This window comes from Hemicordylus capensis, chromosome 1 (genome assembly GCF_027244095.1).
Source record: "Hemicordylus capensis ecotype Gifberg chromosome 1, rHemCap1.1.pri, whole genome shotgun sequence".
In the NCBI taxonomy this organism is placed as follows: domain Eukaryota; kingdom Metazoa; phylum Chordata; class Lepidosauria; order Squamata; family Cordylidae; genus Hemicordylus; species Hemicordylus capensis.
The window spans coordinates 419,337,114-419,357,865 of record NC_069657.1 but is presented as its reverse complement, the minus strand read 5'-3'; the positions used below and the strand labels follow the sequence as shown (position 1 = coordinate 419,357,865).

General features: G+C 44.6%; 1 protein-coding gene across 7 annotated transcripts in view; it reads left to right on the top strand.

Moving 5' to 3' along the window:
* The window catches only part of RPS6KC1 (ribosomal protein S6 kinase C1), a 162,566-nt gene that overhangs the window by 118,242 nt on the left and 23,572 nt on the right, over window positions 1-20,752 (top strand). For all 7 annotated transcript variants that reach the window (XM_053309726.1, XM_053309709.1, XM_053309719.1 and 4 more), the window contains 4 exons: window positions 2,737-2,784; window positions 6,571-6,703; window positions 16,378-17,913; window positions 18,185-18,274. In XM_053309726.1, coding sequence (XP_053165701.1) covers window positions 2,737-2,784; window positions 6,571-6,703; window positions 16,378-17,913; window positions 18,185-18,274 — 1,807 coding nt within the window. The remainder of the gene's footprint in view (window positions 1-2,736; window positions 2,785-6,570; window positions 6,704-16,377; window positions 17,914-18,184; window positions 18,275-20,752) is intronic.

Sequence of the window (20,752 nt, the reverse complement as noted above, 5' to 3'; positions counted from 1 at the left end):
GTCCAAATTAGGTTTTTGTCTTTAGAAAGGTGAGCAAAGCCATGAGCAGTGTTATTAACTTGGCATGTTCGAGTCTACAAATGAACCAGCCCTCTTGAGGGTTAAAGAAGCTATTATTCTGTCCTTTATGCTGACGGCTTCACTACCGATTATCCTAGTGTTGGTATTTTTTTTTAAATGCTTGGCTCCTTATGATCTTTGTGTATGCAATGATAATATTAATACAGAGTCGTAGGCCCATTCATTAAGAAATGACTCTAAAATGAGGTTGCTGCATGTAAATTTGGAGAGCTGCAGATGTTGTGTGCAGACGTTTCTTTTTTGGAATTAGCCGTATGGCTAATAATTTCCAAGTGGCTAAAGCTCTTGTTAGCAAGAGTGCTGGGGTGTTAAGAATGGGCCTATAAATAACTTTAAGAAGGGAAGTTGAAGGTGCTTCTTTTTAAAGACTATTGTTAACTAAACATTATTGCCAAACAGATGGAAAGCATTCACCAGCCTGATGTTTTTACTCTAATTATATTATCTCCAGTCCTGTACGGCTCAGTTGAAGAGGTGTATCCAGGGGCCAATTTATAATCATTTAACCAACACCTGTTTGGGAGAAATTGACAGTCAAAGGGCACATTTAAAAAAAAAATCGCATATGTTCTTGTATTTACTGCCTCAATGTGAATGTTAGCTCGCTGCAAACAAACTTGGTTGAAAAGACAAAGTCCCTGGAAAATTGATGCATCACTTTCTTTATCTGTTTTAATTTGGCGTGTCTCCCACCTCCACTCCTGCTTTGTGGCTAAACAGGAAGAGTGAAACTCAATTTTCCTGCTATGATTTATCCCATCAGTTCTTAGTCTGTTTTTAAAGAGGCGTGATTTGCAGTCTTGTGAAATCTTGATGGAAAATTCAGCAACATAAAATCAACACTTGGGAGAGCGAGTAGATTCTCTCCCATTGCCCATTTCTCACAACAAATATAAATAGTCAACCTAATATAACTTTCTAAAAGGATATCCATATATTTATATGGATGATGCTCTAAATAAATTTTGCACTGTTAAGTTGGATAATATTTTGGTATTAAGATCAAATAAGATTCTGGAAATTTCAACCACCTGCAGATTCCTGGCATAACTGGAACATTGGCACTGATGATTAGGGAAACCCAGAGTTTATGTTCTTGCATAATAGTGAACAAATACAAGCCAATATTGAGCTTTGCAACCTTATACCCTCCCCACTGCCATCCCCTTATCACTATCTCAAGTTTCAGCAGCAAACCTAGCAGCAAACCGGAGGTTGCCATAGCTCTAGGCACATGGGTGAGCCCTACTTCCAGTCTCAGCAATGATATGCCGAGATGGAGTGTGTTGTTTGAACACACCAATCTCGGCATATTCTGCAGATGCTCTACCACTGAGCTACAGCCTTGGTTTACATTTGGATGGGTGACTACATGTGAGCACTGTCTGCTGTAAGATATTCCCCCTAGCAGATGGGATGGTAGCTCAGTGGTAGAGCATCTGCTTGCATGTAGATGGTCCCAGGCACAATCTTTGGTATCTCCAGGTAGGGCTTGGAGGAACTCCTGCCTGAAACCTTGGAGAGCCACTGCCAGTCAATGTAGACAATACTGAGCTAAATGGCCCAATAGTCTGACTCGGTACAAGGCAGCTTCCTATGTTCTTCATTAGGCACCATTTTAGAAGAGACATTTCCTCTTGCATAGGAGACAATGAGGCGATTCTCACAATCGCCCAGTAGCGGGCTAAGGGAGCCAAGCCCACGTTTGGGCGATCGTGTGCTGCAACGGGAGCTGTGCGGCTCCCGGCAGCTGGCTGCCCTAAATACCAGGGGTGGGTCCGAACCGGTCCGGCGGCCATTCTAAAGAATGGCCGAACTTCCGGACCGGTTCAGCCCTCGTTGATTCGGGTCCGGGTGGGGGGTATTGCTTTTCCCGGCGGGTAGACCGGGCCTCCAGCAATTGGCGTCATTTGCGGCGCGCGCGCGCAAAGCTTCAGTATGATGGAGGCCGTGCTAGCGAGAGGAGCTCTGTCCGGGAGCTCCTCTCGTTTTTTACGAAAACATTGGGTGAGGACTCGGGCGGGCGGGCAGCTGGGCGGGAGGGAGGGCTAGCGGGCGACGGCGGTGGCAGCAGGGGTATTGGTAGCTTTTGTGCAAAATCTGCTTGCGGCGGCGGGGGCGGCTGGTTTCCAGCGCCCCGTTATTCTGTTAAATACGGGCGCTGGAGGGGGCAAAGAAGCGGGAGGGGTAAGCAAGCCCTCCCCGCCCCAAAAGGAAGGCCCCCCTTCGGTGCCGGTCCGGACTGCTCCGGACCGTGTACATCACTACTAAATACCCCTCCCCTTAGCCGAGGATTAGCGGAGCGAGCGTTCTGTTAACCTTGTCTTTTTGCTCGTGTGTCGCCGCGGTGTGCGGTGACACACAAGTAGACCCCCACACGGCCCCCGATCCCCACAGCCGCCAGTGGCTCTGTGACAGAACTGGCAGTCGTGTGGGCGGCCGATCAACTGCGAGCTAAGCCCACTCTCCTTACGGCTCCTCTCCCTGATCGTGAGACTCGCCTCAATGTCTGTAAGTACTTTTATTAAAAAATAATCCAGTGTTTAAAATACTGCTTCTCTATTAACTTTGAAATATCTATTAATTGGTGAAATGTTGCAGTTCAGTCATATTCAAATTGGATATATTCATTTTCTTTCTTTCTTTCTCATTTAGGTTTTGCTTGTCATGGACACAAGAACACAGCAGACATTTATCCTGAAGGTAAGTTAAATCTCTCTCTCTCTCTCTCTCTCTCTCTCTCTCTCTCTCTCTCTCTCTCTCTCTCTCTCTCTCTCTCTCACACACACACACACACACACACACACACACACACACACACACACACACACACACACAGTCTTAAACCATTTGATGTACCATTATAGTACTATCCACCACCACCCATACAATCCAGACCACAGTGTGCCACAAGCAGCATTTCTGGAAATTTAAGTGATGGTGTTGCTAACTTCTGTGTTAATCTGCACCTTTGGCCCACAATCAGGGTTGACCTGAAGCAGGTTGCACAGAGGAGGGTAATTTTGAGACATTTAATCTCCCCTCCTCTCCTGTTCATGCACCATTTACCAGGCTGCTTCTGCTAGTGAATTTCAGCCCAGCTCTCTGCTGCTCCCTCCTCTTCTTTTTGAAATTTGGCAGAGACTGAGGAGTAGGAGTGGCAGAACTTCACTTGCCTGCCTCTGCGCAACCAGATTTGGGAGTGGGGCAAGGGGGATTGATGTTTGCCACCCTGCTTTAGAAGACCTTGGGTCGCTCTCACAACGGCAGCTCCTTTTTTGTATTCCTTACTATGTCTCTCTGACACCTGTGATTGTGTAGAGCCATTTGGGAATGTGTAAGACATTCCCAATGTGAACAATGGAGTCACCCCAACCAAAGCAAAGATAAAAGAAAGATGCAGTTTAGCTGGCTGCCCTTATTCTTCTCCCATCAGCTGATATTAAGAAAAGTGGGCATTGAGGTCTAGGTTTTACGGCACATTTCAGCTGTTTCTGGTGGGGAGATTCTGGGCAGGAAACTGTCTTTTAAAAATAAGGGGGTTCCTTGCTGGATCCTCAAGATTTGGGTCCCATTCTTGTATATCTGGAGGGGGGTGGTTGCTATTTCCTCATGGCTCCATTCCATGCCATTCTGGTAACATTTGTGTACAGGAAATGAAATGGCATAAGCCAATTACATGGTTATTCTCCACTCCTTTACTTCCCTACAAAGGCATCTGTGTGTTTCCTTGAGGGAAGGCAAAATGTGGAGTAACCACATCATTGGCCTGTACCATGCTTTTATGAGGGTGTTATTTTTGTTACCTTTGTGAACTGCACTGGGTACATTTTATTGAATGGGGTATAGAAATATGTAAAGCAAATAAAAATAAATTAAAAGTCATGTGGTTTTCTGAATATAGACTTTACCTAAGTAGCGCAGGAAATCAGAAAATATATCATTTTGATATCATAAGAGCAGGCTCACTAGGTTAAGAGCAGCCCCCACAAAAACCTTATTCCTCTCTTAAAAACTGTCTATACCTCATTAAGGAGTCCTAATATGTCCAATTTATATTTATAGACGGGGTGGGTCCACAACTGAGTGAACGATGTTGTGCACATGGGACGCTAAGTGAGGTCAGGGTAGGGCAGGGGTGCTATGGTGGATGTGTGGCTGGGGGCTACCAGAACATCTAGCCATGGGCTTCCACCAGCATTGCTACACCGCTGTCTATAACAGGACTACTCAACTTGGGCCCTCCTCAGATGCTGGCCTACAACTCCCATCGTCCCTGACTATTGGCCACTGTGGCTGGGGATGCTGGGAGCTATAGTCTAAAAACAGCTGGAGGGCCAAAGTTGAGTAGCCCTAGTCTATAGAGTTGTACATCTCTACCATATTAATCTCCTTCCCCCTTTTTTCAGCACACGGTAAGCTCTTTATCATGTTCATTGGGAAGGGCTTGGTGGCGAAAGCAGCAGAAACGCGCCTTCCCCACTGACAATCTGGCTGCTGCGGCTGGAAAGGTCAGGGCACACGATCCCACACACCCAGACTGTCTGCTGTTTTCCCCGGCAGTGCGGTGTTGTGGGGGGTTGGGACACATTGGCCCAGTCCCCAGAACTCCCACAATGAGGATCCTCCCAGCACTGGCCAGTAGCCTGCTCCTGTGTCGGCGCCATGTGGTGCAGACACACAAGCAGCCCGAGTTAAGGGCGCCCTTGCACCCTTAGGCTTAGCTAAGCAGCGGGCTCCCCGAGTGGGTTTGCTCCGCTGGCAGCTGCGCAGCTCCCGGTGGTTCTCATGTCCAGACAAGACTGAGCTTGGCTGCTTTAGCCCACTCTTGACTGCATGTGGGAGCGGCCTCAATGTGTGGTGTTTGAAGTCACAGTTTGAACATGAGGCTCTCCTGTTGTGCAAGGAGTGGTGATTTTCACTGACCCTTCCCTTTGCCACCCTCTGCAAAAGAACTGCTTCTGAGAGTTGAGGGATCCTCCAGAGCAGGCTGGCATTGGGTACAAGGGGCTGCAGAGGGAAGCAGGGATCAGCAGAAATCCCCCTGTTGTGCAAATAAGACTGCCTTCCCTTTGTGGGAGACACACTTAGAATACAACCAAATGGTTTCCCCCTTTAATAAACTTGCATTTTAGTTTACCAGCATGGGATAATGATGATACCTTATTTACCCGAACAGATGGCATCTCTGAATGTAAGACAATGAGGCTATTCTCACAATGGGGGAAAACTGGGCTAAAGGAGCCCAGACTGGTGTTCCCCCATCGTGAGAACCACCGGGCTCACGGGCTTGCCAGGTGGTTGTCTGGCAGCCCCCGATTCCAACAGTCCCTACTGGCTCTGTGATGGTACTTGTGTGGGTGGCTGATCCAGCTGCCCAGGGCTCCGTGGGTGATCGTCTGTGGGGAGAGGGGGGCAACAGGGCGGCAGGGAGGTACGCTGCCACTCCGATGGGCTTGGGGAAAAATGGAGGCTGGTGGGGAAAAGTGGCAGGAGGGGTAAGTGCACCCTCCCCCACTCTTAAAGTTAGACACCCCCCGCTGTCGAACTGGCAGAACCGCCGGTTCCGTGCACATCCCTACCTAATGTTGCATTAGGCCAGCAATAAATATTATTAGAGCCATGTGACTGTGACCAAAAATGGCAGCCCTGGCTCTCCTCTTCCTCTCTCCCTGGAGAGAGTGCAACAAAACATGCTGTATAAAGTTTCTGCATTACCACTTTAGCCTCCTACATGAGCAGCAACCAGTGGAGGGGAGTGTGAGTGAAGAAATGTGCGGTGCGATGATGTTCCACTGCACATTTTTACGTTGTCAGGAGAGAGGAGGCAACGGTGGGCGCAGGGCTGCTGTTTTTTGCAGCAACCCTGTGTCCCTCGTAATGTCTCATTATGACCTTAGATAACTGAAACACATTTTATCTGCTTGTTTACCGGCAGCAGTGCTTCTCTCATAACTCTTTCTCGGTGTGCCACCTTTAGACATCATAACCTCTTCAGGAAACAAGCCGTGTCGCTGTTTTACCTACCCCCTCGGTTTTATAGAAATCTATGTTTAAGCCAGCCTGTAAAACAGGGTGTGGAGTGTGGGGGGATGTTCGGTATTGCCTCTGGAATCTGGATAGTGTTAACAACTGCAACTTGCTTTAAAACTAAAGCACCCCCCAAAAAAGAGTTTTTCGTTTTTTAAAAAAAAGGTCACAGGGAAATAACAGAGTGTCATCCTGATGACTTGGTTTGCGAGAGATTCTAATGAAAACATTGACCCATGTAATTGATTTTAATGGCAGCTTTGTGCCATCTTCTGTTCTCTGGATATGCGCCAGATGCCATCAGCAGGGCCTCGGGGGACCGAGGGGCATAGAGCAGCAGATGAGTGGTTTCTCTGAAGCCTAGAGTAACTCGGATAGATTAGTTTGGTTGATAAACACAGAGCACAGCAGGCTCCAAAGGCAACTGAGGGTACAACTGACCTTTTTGTTCTCTGTCAGGGTCTAAGGAAAAGTAGCGAGTACAGCAGGAAGAGAAAGACCATCATCCCCCGCTGCGTGCCCAACATGGTGGCTCTGGACAAGTACATCATCTCCGAGGAATCAGTATTCCTTGTGCTGCATCATGCGGAAGGTTGGTCTGTGGATTTAGATATGTTGCTGGAAAGCAGGGAAAGGAGTGTCGGCATTTTCAGTCAATGACATCCAAATATTAGAGGACTGCCTCTATAAAAACAATTGCAATGCAAAGCACATAAACACATCTTCCTCTGATCCAGTACAGGACGTTTCTCCAGTCCTCTTGTTGCTACGTGAAATTGCCACTTTGCCTTGTGAGCTGCGTTGATGTATTTCTGGCCCCCACAGAACAAGAGAAATGGAGCACATAAGAGAATGTCTAAAGTTTTCAAGTTACATAGATCTCTTTCTCAGGCAGGTGGTGTCATTAAGGCAGCCAAGTGGATTTGTAGGCCAAGCTGTGACGATGTCCTCAGTTTTTTCTGTTTGCAGACCTTTTCTAGTGTTGAGACAGAGTGCAGAAATTGGAGCAAATCTTTTGTAATGGACCGCACAGTCATCCCACCCCCATGTGCAAGCAGCCTGGGGCTTTCTGTGGCCCTGCACATGCCTGGAATAGTGTAGGGGAAAGTTGGCATGTTTAGGACTGCACATCAGTGCAGCTGGCAGCCATTTCCACGATCACTGGAACACTTATCAATTGCTGCTATGGTAGGAATCACTGTGACTATATCCATCCTGGTTTAAGCTATGTTTCCTCTGTGCAGAAGCAGGCATCTACAAATCCACTTGCCAGTGGTGAGTGTCGCCAGCCCTCTGGTGAGCAGAGAGTTGGTCTTGTGATAGCGAGCATGAATTGTCCCCTTTTCTAAGCAGGGTCCACCTTGTTTTGCATTTGGGTGGGAGATCACATGGGAGCACGGTAAGATATTCCCCTTAGGGGAAGTGGAGGAGCATCTGCATGCAGTGTGGAGGAGCAACGTAGGGCTGCTCTGGAAGAATCTTCAGAAACTTCAGCTCGTGCAGAATGCAGCGGCTAGAGTTCTGTCTGGAACCCCTCATTCAAAACATGTTATGCCTGTTTTGAAAGAACTGCACTGGCTGCCCATTTGTTTCCGGATCCACTTCAAGGTGCTGGTTCTTACCTTTAAAGCCCTTAATAGTTTGGGCCCTGGATATCTTAGTTTATTAAATATCATAGGATATTTAGTTTTTAGCTTATAGTTTTAAAGTGTCAAGTTTTAGTGTTTTCATCTGTATTTTAGGCTGTTCTAATTGTGTTAATGTTTTAATTGTTGTTGTGTTTTTAGATTGTCAACCGCCCAGGGACTTGCATATGGGGTGGTATAAGAATGTGTTAAATAAATAAAATAAATATCTCTGAAGGACCGCCTGCTCCCCAGGTCATCAGAGAGGGCTTTGCTCCATGTGCCGACACTGAGGAAGGCTTGATGTTGTGCACACAAGCCAGGGCCTTCTCTGTTGTCTCTCCCACCACCACCATGCCAGCTCAGAGCTCTTTGCTCAGAGGTGTCTGCCTGTGTCCCTCTTGATGCACTGTCCCGGGGTAGTTGGTGGCAGGAAGGCTCCCTTGAAGGGGCTCTGCCCAGTCTCCCTGTGGGCTAGGTGTCGTGTAGCCTGCCCAGCTCGGGCTGGAGCTTTTGTGGTGTTCAAGTAGGGTTCGCACGCTGGTGGGTCTGCTGCCAGCTAGTTTGGCTTGCCCCCAGTTGCTCTCCTCTGTTGACTCAGGCTCACATAGACGTAAATCATTAAGAAGACCAGGAGGCTTTTCAGACAGCAGGCTTTACCATGGGTTTACCACAAGGCTTTACTGCTGGTTCAGGGCCTAACAGATATTCCAACGCAAAGAGAGGATTTTTTTTAAAACTCCAAACATAAATCAGGCTAGGCTCCAATATGGAGGGGAAATCCAGAATCGTGTGTGAAGTGCTCTCTGAAATATTGCACGGACTTCAGGGCAAATCTGCCCAATATGTGAACGCGCACCCACCCTCCCAAAGTAAAGTTGCCATCTGGAAAAGCTCCAGGAGAGTCCAGCTGGATCAGACCAAGACTGTAGCATTTCTGTTTGCAACAGCACCTTACCAGATAAATCTGGAAATCCCACATACAAGGCATGGATACTCACACTGCCTCTGAACATGGAACATGCAGCCCCTATAGTTTCCCCCTCTTTTTCATGAACATCCACCCTGGGAGACCATTTAGTGTAACTTGAAAGCTTGCATACATCACTTGGAACAACCAGTGAGCTGCATAATTATGAGAAACAAATGTCCCACACCTTGAAAATATCATCAATTAATTAATTAATTCTTGGATTACATTTCCATATTACCTAATCCTATAGCCCTAAATGGTTTATAACCAATAAAACAATCAATCAGTTAATCAATCAAATAATAGTTAAAACAATATAATGATGATAATAATAATAAATATGTATTTCCCTCCCCTCCAGTGTAATATTGCTCAGGGTGGCTCACAAAAATGGAAAAAACAATGATAAAACATAATATTAATAAAATAAAATAAAAATAACTGGAATCAGGACCCAGTTAAAACCAGATTTAAAAGCCGACAGTTAAAAGTTAAAGTAATATTATTTTAAAAACATTAAAACAATTAATTTAAAAAGTTAAAACAATTTAAAATAATTTTTAAAAACCACTAAAGGCTAGAGTAGGACTCATATGAAGCTTCCTTACCAGGAGTCAGACAATTGGTCTGTACTGCCTGGCTCTACTAGCAACATACTCTCCAGGATCTCAGGGAGGAAATCTAGGATTCCCCAGCCCTGCCATGAGATACCAGAAATTGAACCTTCTATCGGGAATCTTCTGTCACTGAGCTTACCCGTTCCCACTTTGTTCTGTATTAATATTTCCTACTCTGAGTTCTGTAGCCACGGTGAAGATGTTTTGTCTGGCTACATGTCCCTGTCCCCTTTACTAAGCCTGGCTAAGCTTATGGGTCTGGCCTCAGAGCAGGGATGAGGAGGGGGTTGAGTATCACTCTGTGCCGCCTCTGTCCCAGGCTGCTTGCTCCTTGCGTCTGTCTCTCTCTGGGGGGCCCTGACCCTGTAATTGGAGGGGTGTGTGTGTGTGTGTGTGTGTGTGTGTGTGTGTGTGTGTGTGTGTGTTGGCCCCGTAATTGGGGTCAGGTGGTGCATAGCCTGTGAGGAAGCATATAAGGAGCCAGACGGGGATGAGCCCTTTGGGGGAAAGGAATCATCTTCTTTTTTTCTATGTAAATTGCCTTGAGAACTTTTTTTGGTTGAAAGGTGGTATATTAATAATGAAAATAATGATGATGATATTGTTATTATTTCTTGTTTGCACAGTCAAACAGGTGTTATTGACTGGTTTGTTTTATCCAGACATCGAGTCCTTCCCAAGGACCTGTTGTTGTTGTTATTATAATTATCATCATCATCATCATTATAAGATGGGCATTTAAAATCAAAGGTATGTTTTAAGGAGGTAGAAATGAAGCTTAATGTAATTTTTGGCAAATAAACTGGCTTCCATTGCATACCTAGTATCCCCACAAGAATAATCACAGCCTCTTTGAACTTTTCTTTTTTAAGCAAGAGCTTTGTTGAGTGTCTGCAATTACACAGTTGTTCTGATCTGAGTGTTTTAAGAAAATAGCCAGTGGCATTGCATAAGAGTTCAAAGCAGAACTGCAGAGTTGTGCCTTCAGTATCTTCAGGAAATTGCTGGTATGTTCAGGGAACAGGTGGCAAAGCATAATTACTTTTCAATTTTCCCCATCCTGATAACATGTGGATTTAAATATTTCCTAAGTTTTAATTGTCCTCTTTTGTTTAGAATGGGGCACAGATTATAAATTACAATGCTCCTGGCATAGACTGAAAGCAAGAAGATGCCCAAAACTGAGGCGCATTGAATGATCAGAAAGTATTTATGTACACACATGGAGCTTACAATATAAGAATGCCAATAAACTTGGATCACGTTCTGTTCATTCTGTCCCATTGCCTGATACAGCACTGTATGGGAAATATCTGCACTCCTGCTTTGCTGACCTGTGCCAATATTCATTCCTTGTTGGGTTATGGCACAGTCTATGCCCATGCTTGCTTGTTTACTCTACTATGGAGTGTAGATGGGTGTGAGACAAGATCTGACCATGAGAAGGGACCCTCTGGATCTAACCAAAAATCCATCTAGGACATGAACCAACCAGATGCCTCTGAGAAGTCTATAAGCATGATCTGTAGGCAAATAGCCATCTTCCACTATTGCTTCCTAGCAGCTGGTATTCAATCACACACTGCCTCTGAACCTGGAGGTAACCTAGTCATCATGCCTAGTAGCCATTGGTAGTCTGATCTTCCATGAATTGATCTGATCACCTTTTAAAGTCATGTAATCTAATGACCATTGCCACATCTTGTGGCATCACCATGTATGGACTGAAGACCCAGATGGATGTGGACACTGGGTCTCTGCCCTCTAGTATATAGCTATAGTTATGCTGTTGAGTCAGCGTTGACTCTTGGTGACCACAGAGCCCTGTGGTTTCCTTTGGTAGAACACAGGAGGGGTTTTCCATTGACTCCTCCCGCACAGTATGAGATGATGATGCCTTTCAGCATCTTCCTATATCGCTACTGCCCAATATAGATGTTTCCCATATTCTGGGAAACATATCAGTGGGGAATCAAACCAGCAACCTCTTGCTACATACCCACAATACTAATCCTCCGCACTTTCGCTTAAGCAGATGTGCCCTGAGAATACATGATACCAGGTACAGTGGGAGGTAGCATTATTTCTGGGTTGGCCCACACTTTCAGTCTTGGTGTAGATCTTGTGGGAAGATGTTTGGAACAGAAAAGATCTCCTGATGTTTCAGTCTCTTCCACACCAATATAAGGAAGTTCAGTTAACCTATTAGGGATATATCTGGCATAGGTAGGGAACAGACCAGGATTCCCTCCTGATTTCTCCATTTCCTTTGTGCCTTCTATAATCTCTATAATAATAATAATGTTAATGAGTGCCTAAGATATCTAGATCAAAATGTCGCCGAGAAAGAGAGAGAGAAACAGAAGTCCAACAGGAGCAGGAGACAAATGTGTTAATTCAAGAAGTATAAAGTCCTGTAAATTTTGAATAAATTCTTTTTTGTTAGGGGACTTTCTTTTCTTTTTTTTTAAGGTATAAGAAATTATGCTTAAGAAAAAGTCTTGAAATGGTTTTTTTAAATTTAAGCAAACACACACAAAATGGCCAATAAACAGTGCATCTTATGATAAAACATGCAAGAACAAGTAGAAGTAACTTTATAAAGCAAGTATGGCATATCTAAAACTAAAAAATAAGGGATCAAACGGTTATGTTCGTTTTAGGTGTTTTTATAAATACCTTTAAAAAGGGCTGTGGGTTTCCAATTACATGTAGAAACAACTGCAGATTCGTGCATTCTGTTTCTTCCCTCTCCTGCCTCCCCCACCCCGCAGCCTTTCTCCATAATTTCAAAAGATTATAAAAATCAAGTTTGGAAATCCTGAGTTCAATCCGGGAAACTGGACTGCTAGCATCCTTATGCTGAGAATTTTGAGTAGCAATGAGAAATTTCTCTCTTGGTCATCCCCAAGCCTCATGGATCAATCCAACAGAGCTGTTTTCCTCTTGGTCACAATACATTAAATGTCTTGTTAGAGGCAAGAACATCCATAAAGTATCTGTTAGCTTTGTCACAAAGCACTTGGCAAGACGTAATGTGATGGAAAGCCAATCTGAGGCGTCCCTACTTCTTAGCAGTATTCGTGCCAGAAATTTTAGAAACAGATGCTTCAAAAACAGTCTGAGGGTGGGGTGGGGAGGGCTTTGACGGATATCAAAGTTTAAGTGGCTGTTGGAAAGTGTCAAATCTTTTTAAGCATAAACAAGCTGGAGTTCATATCAATTTGGAAAGCGCTCAAGAAACTTCAAAAATGAAGATGTTTCCTGTTAGCAGGCACGAATGCCGTAGGAGGAGGATGCAGCGGTGGCTTTATTTCTTTCCCGACAAAGTCTTAAGGGCCCGATGTACTGCCAACTATCCATTTTGTTCCAAGAGCAAAAAAGGGACACGAGTCTCCCTTCTGCCCACCCCCCAGCTTTGACTATACTGTTTTTAGCTTGATACATTTAGGGGCTATTCACACACGCAGGCAAAACTGGGCTAAGGAAGCCCAGCCCGGTTTTGCCTACATGTGAGAAGCGCCAGGAGATGTGTGGCTCCCGGCATGGCATGGCAGTAAACCCTGCAGGGAGCCCCAGTTGTTAGCCTGAGTCAAGGGTGTGAGCCCATTCTTACCCCTGGCTAACTGATCATGTGCCAGTGCCGCGCGCTGCTCCACGTGACACATACACACAAGTAGCCTCTCAGCCTGTGTCAGGAGGCTACCCATAATTGCATGGTACATTACAGGAGTTCCAGGGGCCTCCCAGCTGCCTGGGTAGCACTCCATTGAGTGGATGGGTTCAAAGAACGGCCAGCTCCTGAGGGCCCCCCAGCTCCACCCCTCCCTGTTTTCTTCATCATCTCCCTCATTATCTTCTGAGGGGCCGCCAGGGAGAGGGATGGACATGGGCCCCCTCTCCCCTAGCTATGCCCCTGCTGCAACCATCTGGGTGAGTGATGTGCTCAGCCAGCCAGAAGACAAGGAGGCGAGTCTCATGATCAGTGAGACCCGCCGGAGGGGGTTCTGCAGGGAGAGTGGGCTTAGCTTGCTCACCCTGCAGACGATCAAGGCAGCTGCCTGGGCAGCAAGACTGGCCGCCCACACGACTGCTGGGGTCGGGGGCCGCAGGGGCCCCAGAAGTTCCAGGATGCCCCACGCAAGTGAGCGGGGCATCCTGGAGAGACCCCCTAGCCCGAAAGGCTGCTTGCAGCCTCCCGGCCGGGGGTCTCCTTCTGTGTTGCTGTGGCACGGAGCTAAGTGGAGGACTACTTTGATGGGAACCACCAGGAAACCACCAGGCTTGCCTGCTCGCCTCCCTTAGCCCACTTTCCAGTGACCGTGAGAAAACCCTCAAGGATTGTCTGTGTGGGAGGTAAGCATTTTAAGGCTTCCTCTCCTACATCGTGGAGCCCCTTCTCCCTTATCGGGAGAAAGGGCTCATATTGTTCAATATAGCCCTGTTCACATGGTATTCAACACTCGTTTGAGTGTACAGTGTACACAGGTACAGATCTGTACACAGGTAGTTATTTACACGTTATGCCGAACACAAGTATAGCAGTACACTTCCTCATAGATTTGAGGAGACTGTACCCAGGTCCACTTGTAAAATCAAAGCAGGTACAGTCATCCACACAAAACACATGTGCAGGCATCTGTTGACTTGTGCAATGTAATGTCTGGAAAAGGCTTATGCAAGCTCCTCTTGAAGTCTGAGCTAGCAATAGGGAGGAGAATGAGTTTCACCCCAGTCTGGATCTGACCTGGAGGTATCTCTTGACAATGCTAAGGCTCACCTCATATATTCCAGAGCTTCAAGCGCAATGAGTGGGCAGGGATATCACTGCCCCCTCTTTGTGCTGGAAGTTTGTGGTCATATGAGGTGAGAGATATCCCTTACCTGGAAGCATCTCGTGAGGCGAGGAGGGGGATCAGTGATATCACTGGATCTAGATTCAGTTTCAAATACCCATTTGAGACACGGCGGTGTGTCAACTTTATTCTCCCAAACAGAAATGAAATGGCCTACCGCTCATGGTTGTTGTGAAGTATATATGAAAGGTGGGTGGGTGGGGTGGCAGCACCAGGAATTGGAGACCACAAAAGGAGAGGCAACCTACAAGCTAGTGCTTAATTGGAAGGTTTATTTTAGCAGAAGGAAAATCATTAAGAGCCCAATGTGCTTCAATACAATTGTTCTCAGGGACTCCTGTAAAATATTAACAAGTATGTGTAAACAACCATTGGAACAAACAACTTTAACAAATCAATTATTATTGGTAATATTTATTGTTACAATTGTTAGCATAATGCTATGTAAATAAGCACCCATCACTTTTCCAATCCCACATAATTGTATGCAGCATCTGTAATGCAGAAAACCATCTGGGATAACACTGAAGAGAGAATGCAAATGAATGTAAGAAACATCCATTTAAACAGAGGCATACCTTTCCCTATTTTAGCAATTTTGATTATTAGACAGAGAGAGTATGTATGTATTTAATATTCTTGTCAAAGAGCTTTATCCTTTTTGGTTTGCTTTTTCATTGAGATTTTTATTATGCTTTTTTAACAAAATAAAACTTGCTTTAGAATTTGAATTAAACTCCTTTTAAAAATTTAAAATGGCAGTCTTTTAAAACTGGAATACTAGAGGGTTTGTTTGTTTCCAAGCTTCTTCCTTGTATAATTTTGTTCCCCCTTTCTTTTCCTTTGTATGATTTTTCGCTCGTTCCTACAAACTATTGCCTTTCTCAAATCACTCTATTTTTCTTTCTTTCTCATTCAGAAATTGGACTCTGGTTCATTTGTATCTGTCCATTCTCTGGCAGTCTGCTGTGGCAGTTTTTGCTTATTTGCTTTGTTTCTAAAGCAGAAGATCTCCTAGCATCACTCAGGGTGGCCCTGAGGCATTAGGTTGATACTTGCTTTGTATTATCTCTCAACCTTGCCCAGTTTGGACTTAAACGTCCAGAAGACGTATCAATATTATTAAGATTTCCGGAATGAATGCTGTTTAAAACTTAAGCAAATTCTTTCAACTCTTTAAAATAGTCCATACTGATTTGAATTCAGTGCTAATACATTTCAACATTATTTTAACATTTGGCCAATCAGAGTTGAAGCTGCAAATTCATAGAAACTCCTTTGCATCAATTGATTTCCCTCCCTGTAATTTCACATGTCATGGAGGGCCAATAGTGTATTAGCTTTGTTTGCTAATGCATTTACTTGATCTTATCCATCGCAGTGCAAGATGGGAAAGATTATTAGCATGTCATTCATAAAGACATAATTACATACCTAGAATGAAATATTTCTCCTTTGTGACCTTATATTGGGCATTTTGAAGAAGAGGAGAAAAAAGGAATAAAATTGTTGATTCTTTTTTAAACACACACAACTATTAAAAAAGATTTTTAAAAGCATATTTCCACTTTGATGACATTCTCTAAATATATTTTTAATAAATGAGACAGTATAATGTGCTTCATTGGTTACACCAAGGTGTGTATCAAGATGGAAAAAGAGGATGTTTCCTGCTTGGCTCTGTAAGTGCCATGTGTGCTGAATAGTAAAAATAATAATCATAACCAGTATGGTTCTAAACTCTTGATTTCAGATGTTTTCCAACAGTGATCACCTGTCGTTACTTTACTATTCTACTCCCAAATGTTTGAGAAAAGAACTGATTGCAGAAGTAAGCAATGCAGGGAACATCTTCTTTTTCCATCTTGATATACACCTTGGAGAGGCTGCTGCCAGTCAGTGTAGACAATTTTGAGCTAGGCGGACCAGTGATCTGACTCAGTATAAGACAGTTTTATAAGTTCTTATATGTCCATCACCTCAGCCCCTTTCATATGCACGCTCACCCTTTCCACCCTTACCATGATTAGTCATTACATCTTGCTATTCCTAACCATGATTAACAAATCTTAGGAGTCCTCTGAACCTAGCTTTTAGAACCCAGGGTACATGGACGTCTTCTTGATATGCGTGCTTGCATGAAGTCTCAGCATGATTTAGAACTAATTCTAATTACTTTCCTCTCTATGTTGCAGGTGGCAAACTTTGGTCTTATATCAGTAAGTTTTTAAACAGAACTCCTGAAGAAAGCTTTGAAGCCCCTGATTCCAGAAGATCCAGCTCCACCAAAATACATTTGCAGCAGGCAACTCCTAGTCCTCAAGACCTTGGCAGTAGCACTGACTCCAGGGGAAGCAATGGTGACAACAGGTTAAAGGTTTTACCGTTGAAGACCAGTCTTACTCCAAGTTCTCAGGATGGCAGCAGTAACCAGGAAGATGGCCAGGAAAGTTCTCCCAAATGGATTGACTCTGGGTCCAATTCAGAGGAAGAATGCACTAACAGTTACCTAACATTATGCAATGAATATGGTCAAGAAAAGGTTGACCCTGGTTCATTAAATGAGGAGTCTGTCTTGAAAGCAGATGATGTTACCAAAGAAGAAGAAGAAGGCTTCCAGGAACATGAAGCAGTTGCCAGTGGGAATTTAGGATCCCCCTTCACATCTCAGGAAGTAAAGGTTTTTGCTGATGACACTGACCAAGAAATAGCTAGTCCTACAAGGATATCAGAATCGATAAGTAAATCCAAGAATAGCCCTATGGAGTTCTTCAGAATTGACAGTAAAGATAGTGCCAGTGAACTTCTGGGGCTCGATTTTGGAGAGAAACTTTACAGCTTAAAATCAGAATCTTTAAAACAGTTTTTTTCCATGCCGGAACGGGATAGGAGTCTTGATGTCATAGAAAACAAATTGGGCCCTATATCTCAGGATACTATCAGCAGAGGTTCCAATGACTCTGTGCCAGTGATCTCCTTTAAGGATGTTGCTTTTGATGATGTCAGTAGCATTGACGAAGGGAGGCCTGACCTTTTGGTCAACTTACCAGGCATAACAGAGCAAATGAAAGATGCTGTCACAGATGGGCCAACAAAGCTGACAGAACAGAACGGAGACGTCTTTGAAAGCAAGTTTCTGGAAACCCCTGATGTCTTGCAATTAAATAGTAGCACAGAGCAATGCAGAACACTTGAGCAAAAGGTCAACCATTTGGTTGCAGAAGACTCAGGACAGCAGGGTGATGACACTCAGGAAGTTCTCAGGACGTTCCATATGGCTGATAGTGACCCAGCTGGTTCTGGGGACAGGACTCTTTTTCAAGGACTTGGAGCAGCAGCATCTTCATCGTTAGATGCACTCAGCATAGAGGAAAGTTTGTTGATTCCAAACACGCAGGCAGCTACTAAAGAACGTAGGTTACACGTGGACAATGAAGCCATCCTGCTGTTTTCTGATCATGCTGAAGACTTGAGTAAAGAGGGAGCGGCCTCCGCTTTGTTGCACAAAGCAGAAAGCAAAGAGTCAGGTGCGAGGGGCAGAGGAGAGAATGAAATACACCAAATTTTTCAGGACCTTGACGAGAGATTAGCGCTAACCTCCCGGTTTTACCTCCCTGAGGGCTGCGTTCAAAGATGGGCAGCTGAAATGGTTGTAGCCCTTGATGCCTTGCATCGAGAAGGAATTGTGTGCCGTGATTTGAACCCAAACAACATCTTATTGAATGATCGAGGTCAGGAACTTCTGCAAATGCATTTCTTTTTATTCGCTGTTGCTTCCAATTAACTGAGTAGGCGTTTTATCTTGTAATTAGTATCTTCATTTCCTGTCTAGAGCTTCATTATCAGTGCAGCAAATTCACCCCCAGTAATAGCTTCTAGTACTTAATGATGCCATTATTCTTAATGATACTGTTTTTAGCTACAAAAGGAGTAATTACAGTTCACTTCTGCAGAAAATGGAAGGGAAAAATGTTTTGATTTCTCCTGTCGTTTTGTTTTTAGGACACATTCAGCTAACGTATTTTAGCAGGTGGAGTGAGGTTGAAGATTCCTGTGACAACGATGCCATAGAGAGAATGTACTGTGCCCCAGGTTAGAGCAATCACCTCAAATGTTTCACTTGGAAAATAGATTAGCAGCTTTCATTTTCACATAAAGCTTTCATCCCATCCCATCCTCTGTTCCTTGGGAATGCAAGTTGTTCAGCTAGCACTTATATTTATATATTTTTAAACATACATTATTTTGGAATCTGAGAGTGCTAACATTGTGCAGTGGGTAAATCTCACGATGAATGAGCTGATTTAATGCTTCTAAAAGTTCCTGGAGGCTCTGTCCTCTTAAGAGTGCAAAGCACTGAACATGTGCCTCATGCACATTCCACTGAAATCAATGGGAGTGAAAATATCCTAAACCTTTGGTGCATTTCCAACTTTTCCTTGTGTATTTGCTGTTATGCTACCTTGCTCAGGAGAGGTTCCCAGTAGATTGCAGGCTTGTTCACCCGATTGAAAAATGGGTAGCAGAAACGTCCTACCCAGTTTCAGGAGCTGTGCATGCTCCCGTTTCCTGCCCATGTGCAAGAGGAAAACAAGGTAGGAGGTACTGTCAGTGATCGTCAGCTAGCCTCCCACTGGGTGTGAGGATCTTTCTTCCTGGGTACAGCTGCTGGGTAAGATGGAGCCCTCCTACCCAGAGCAAGGCTCAGATATGATCACTTCCCCTGCCTCCTACATTGTTTTTTATGAGCACATGATCGCAGAACAAGAGGATGCACAGCCCCTGAATATGGGGCAGGATGCTTGTCCTACCCAATTACTGCTCGTATGAACTAGCCTAATATCAATAAAATACCATGTGATGAAAAACCAAGACCAAAAAGCAACAGTTTACAGCTGACACAAAGCAAAGTACAGTCTATACTGGCTGGTGCTGCACAGCACAATGTGGGCAGTTCGGAGCTGTCCACACCGCTGCAGGTGTGCAAAACACCACCCGTGCTGTTGCAGAACAGTCTTGTTTTGCTTCTGCTTAAAATGGCACAATCACAGTTGTGTGATGAGTTGCCCATTGGAAATAATAGACGCGGTATTGCACAACTGTGATGGCAAAGTTTTTAGTAGCCGTGGAATAGGGCTGATCTGCTACAGTGTGGGCAGGGGTGTAGTCGGGGGGAGAGGGGGCCCGTGTTCACCCCTCTCTCCAGCGGCTCCTTGGAGTGAGGGAGATAATGAAGAAGATAGGGAGGGATGGAGCTGGGGGCCCCACAGGAGCTGGAGGGCCTGGGTTCTTTGAACTCAATTATAGCTACACCCCTGAGTGTGGGTGGTATTCTGGATACCTGCAGCAGTTCAGATGGTTCAGCCAATGGCCCAGCCTGGTAAATAGGATGGTTTGTGTTAAATAGGTTCCTGGTAATAGGATGTCCAAAAACAAATGGGAAGCCTGTGCAGTTTCTTTCAGCACACTAGCAAATTGCAACCTGTCTGACAACTACAGGTCATTAACCAAGCCACTGTCATCTGAACCAGTCATAGTTTCCACACCCTTTTCATAGCCAACTCACATAAAGTGTGTTGCAGTACATCCAAGCTGCACCTATCAGATAGGTCTCATGGCAGTGGGATCTTATTGCCCAAGGCCATTGAGCTAAGCTTCAGAATCTCTTTTCATTTACTACAAAGGGGATTGGCCTATGTGTGTATCAGGGACGCCTGCAAATCTGATCTATGAATTAAATACCCTTCATTTTATCTCTTTTGTAGTAAGATGGAAGCATTGCTGCAAGGAATATGAACCTGCGTACTTTCCGGGGCTTTCATTCTAACTGTTAAAGCGCAGCTTGCATTTGCAACTTTAGGTGCTTCAAGTTGTATATACAAGCCTTACTTTGAGTAAAGTTTCCATGAACGACGGTGTGACACTTGCGAAATCTCTAGCTAGAAAGTCACATTGTACAGCCCCTGTTGTTTGCACTTAACCTGCCCTACTAACATACACCCTATTTTCCATCTTCACAATTCTATACTGGCTCCACTTTCTAATATCACGGGGGGCATTGTCTGACACATTGGTATGATTATCAAAGGCTACTGGCTCATCAATATAATATTGTGAGGTGGTCTCTCCCCCCGCCCCCTGCATGAATATAGAGAAAAGGGGGAAATTTGCTGGAATAAATAGTGGTCAAGTCACCCTGAAGTTCTGAACCTTGAATTCTGTGTCTGAATTTGGCATTAGACAGTGTTTTAACCTACGCTACAGAAGATAATCTGTAGGGAAAACCCCATTCTTGGAAGTAACAAACAGTGAAGTAGAACCAGCTTTTAAAAATATAAACCTGAATTTTACCTGAATCCAAGACTTGTCCCCCCCCCCCTCAGGTTTTTGGATACTAGAAATCAGGAGGTCATCTTAAATTCAGTGTTCTGATCCTTTTGAGTAAATGCAGGTATAACCTGTATTTAACCTTTACTTTTAAAGTTTTGAATTCAGAGTTGTCTTTGATTCGGGTAAATACGGAATATTGTTGTGGTGATTGTTGTATCAGGCACAGCTTTGGGAATCTGT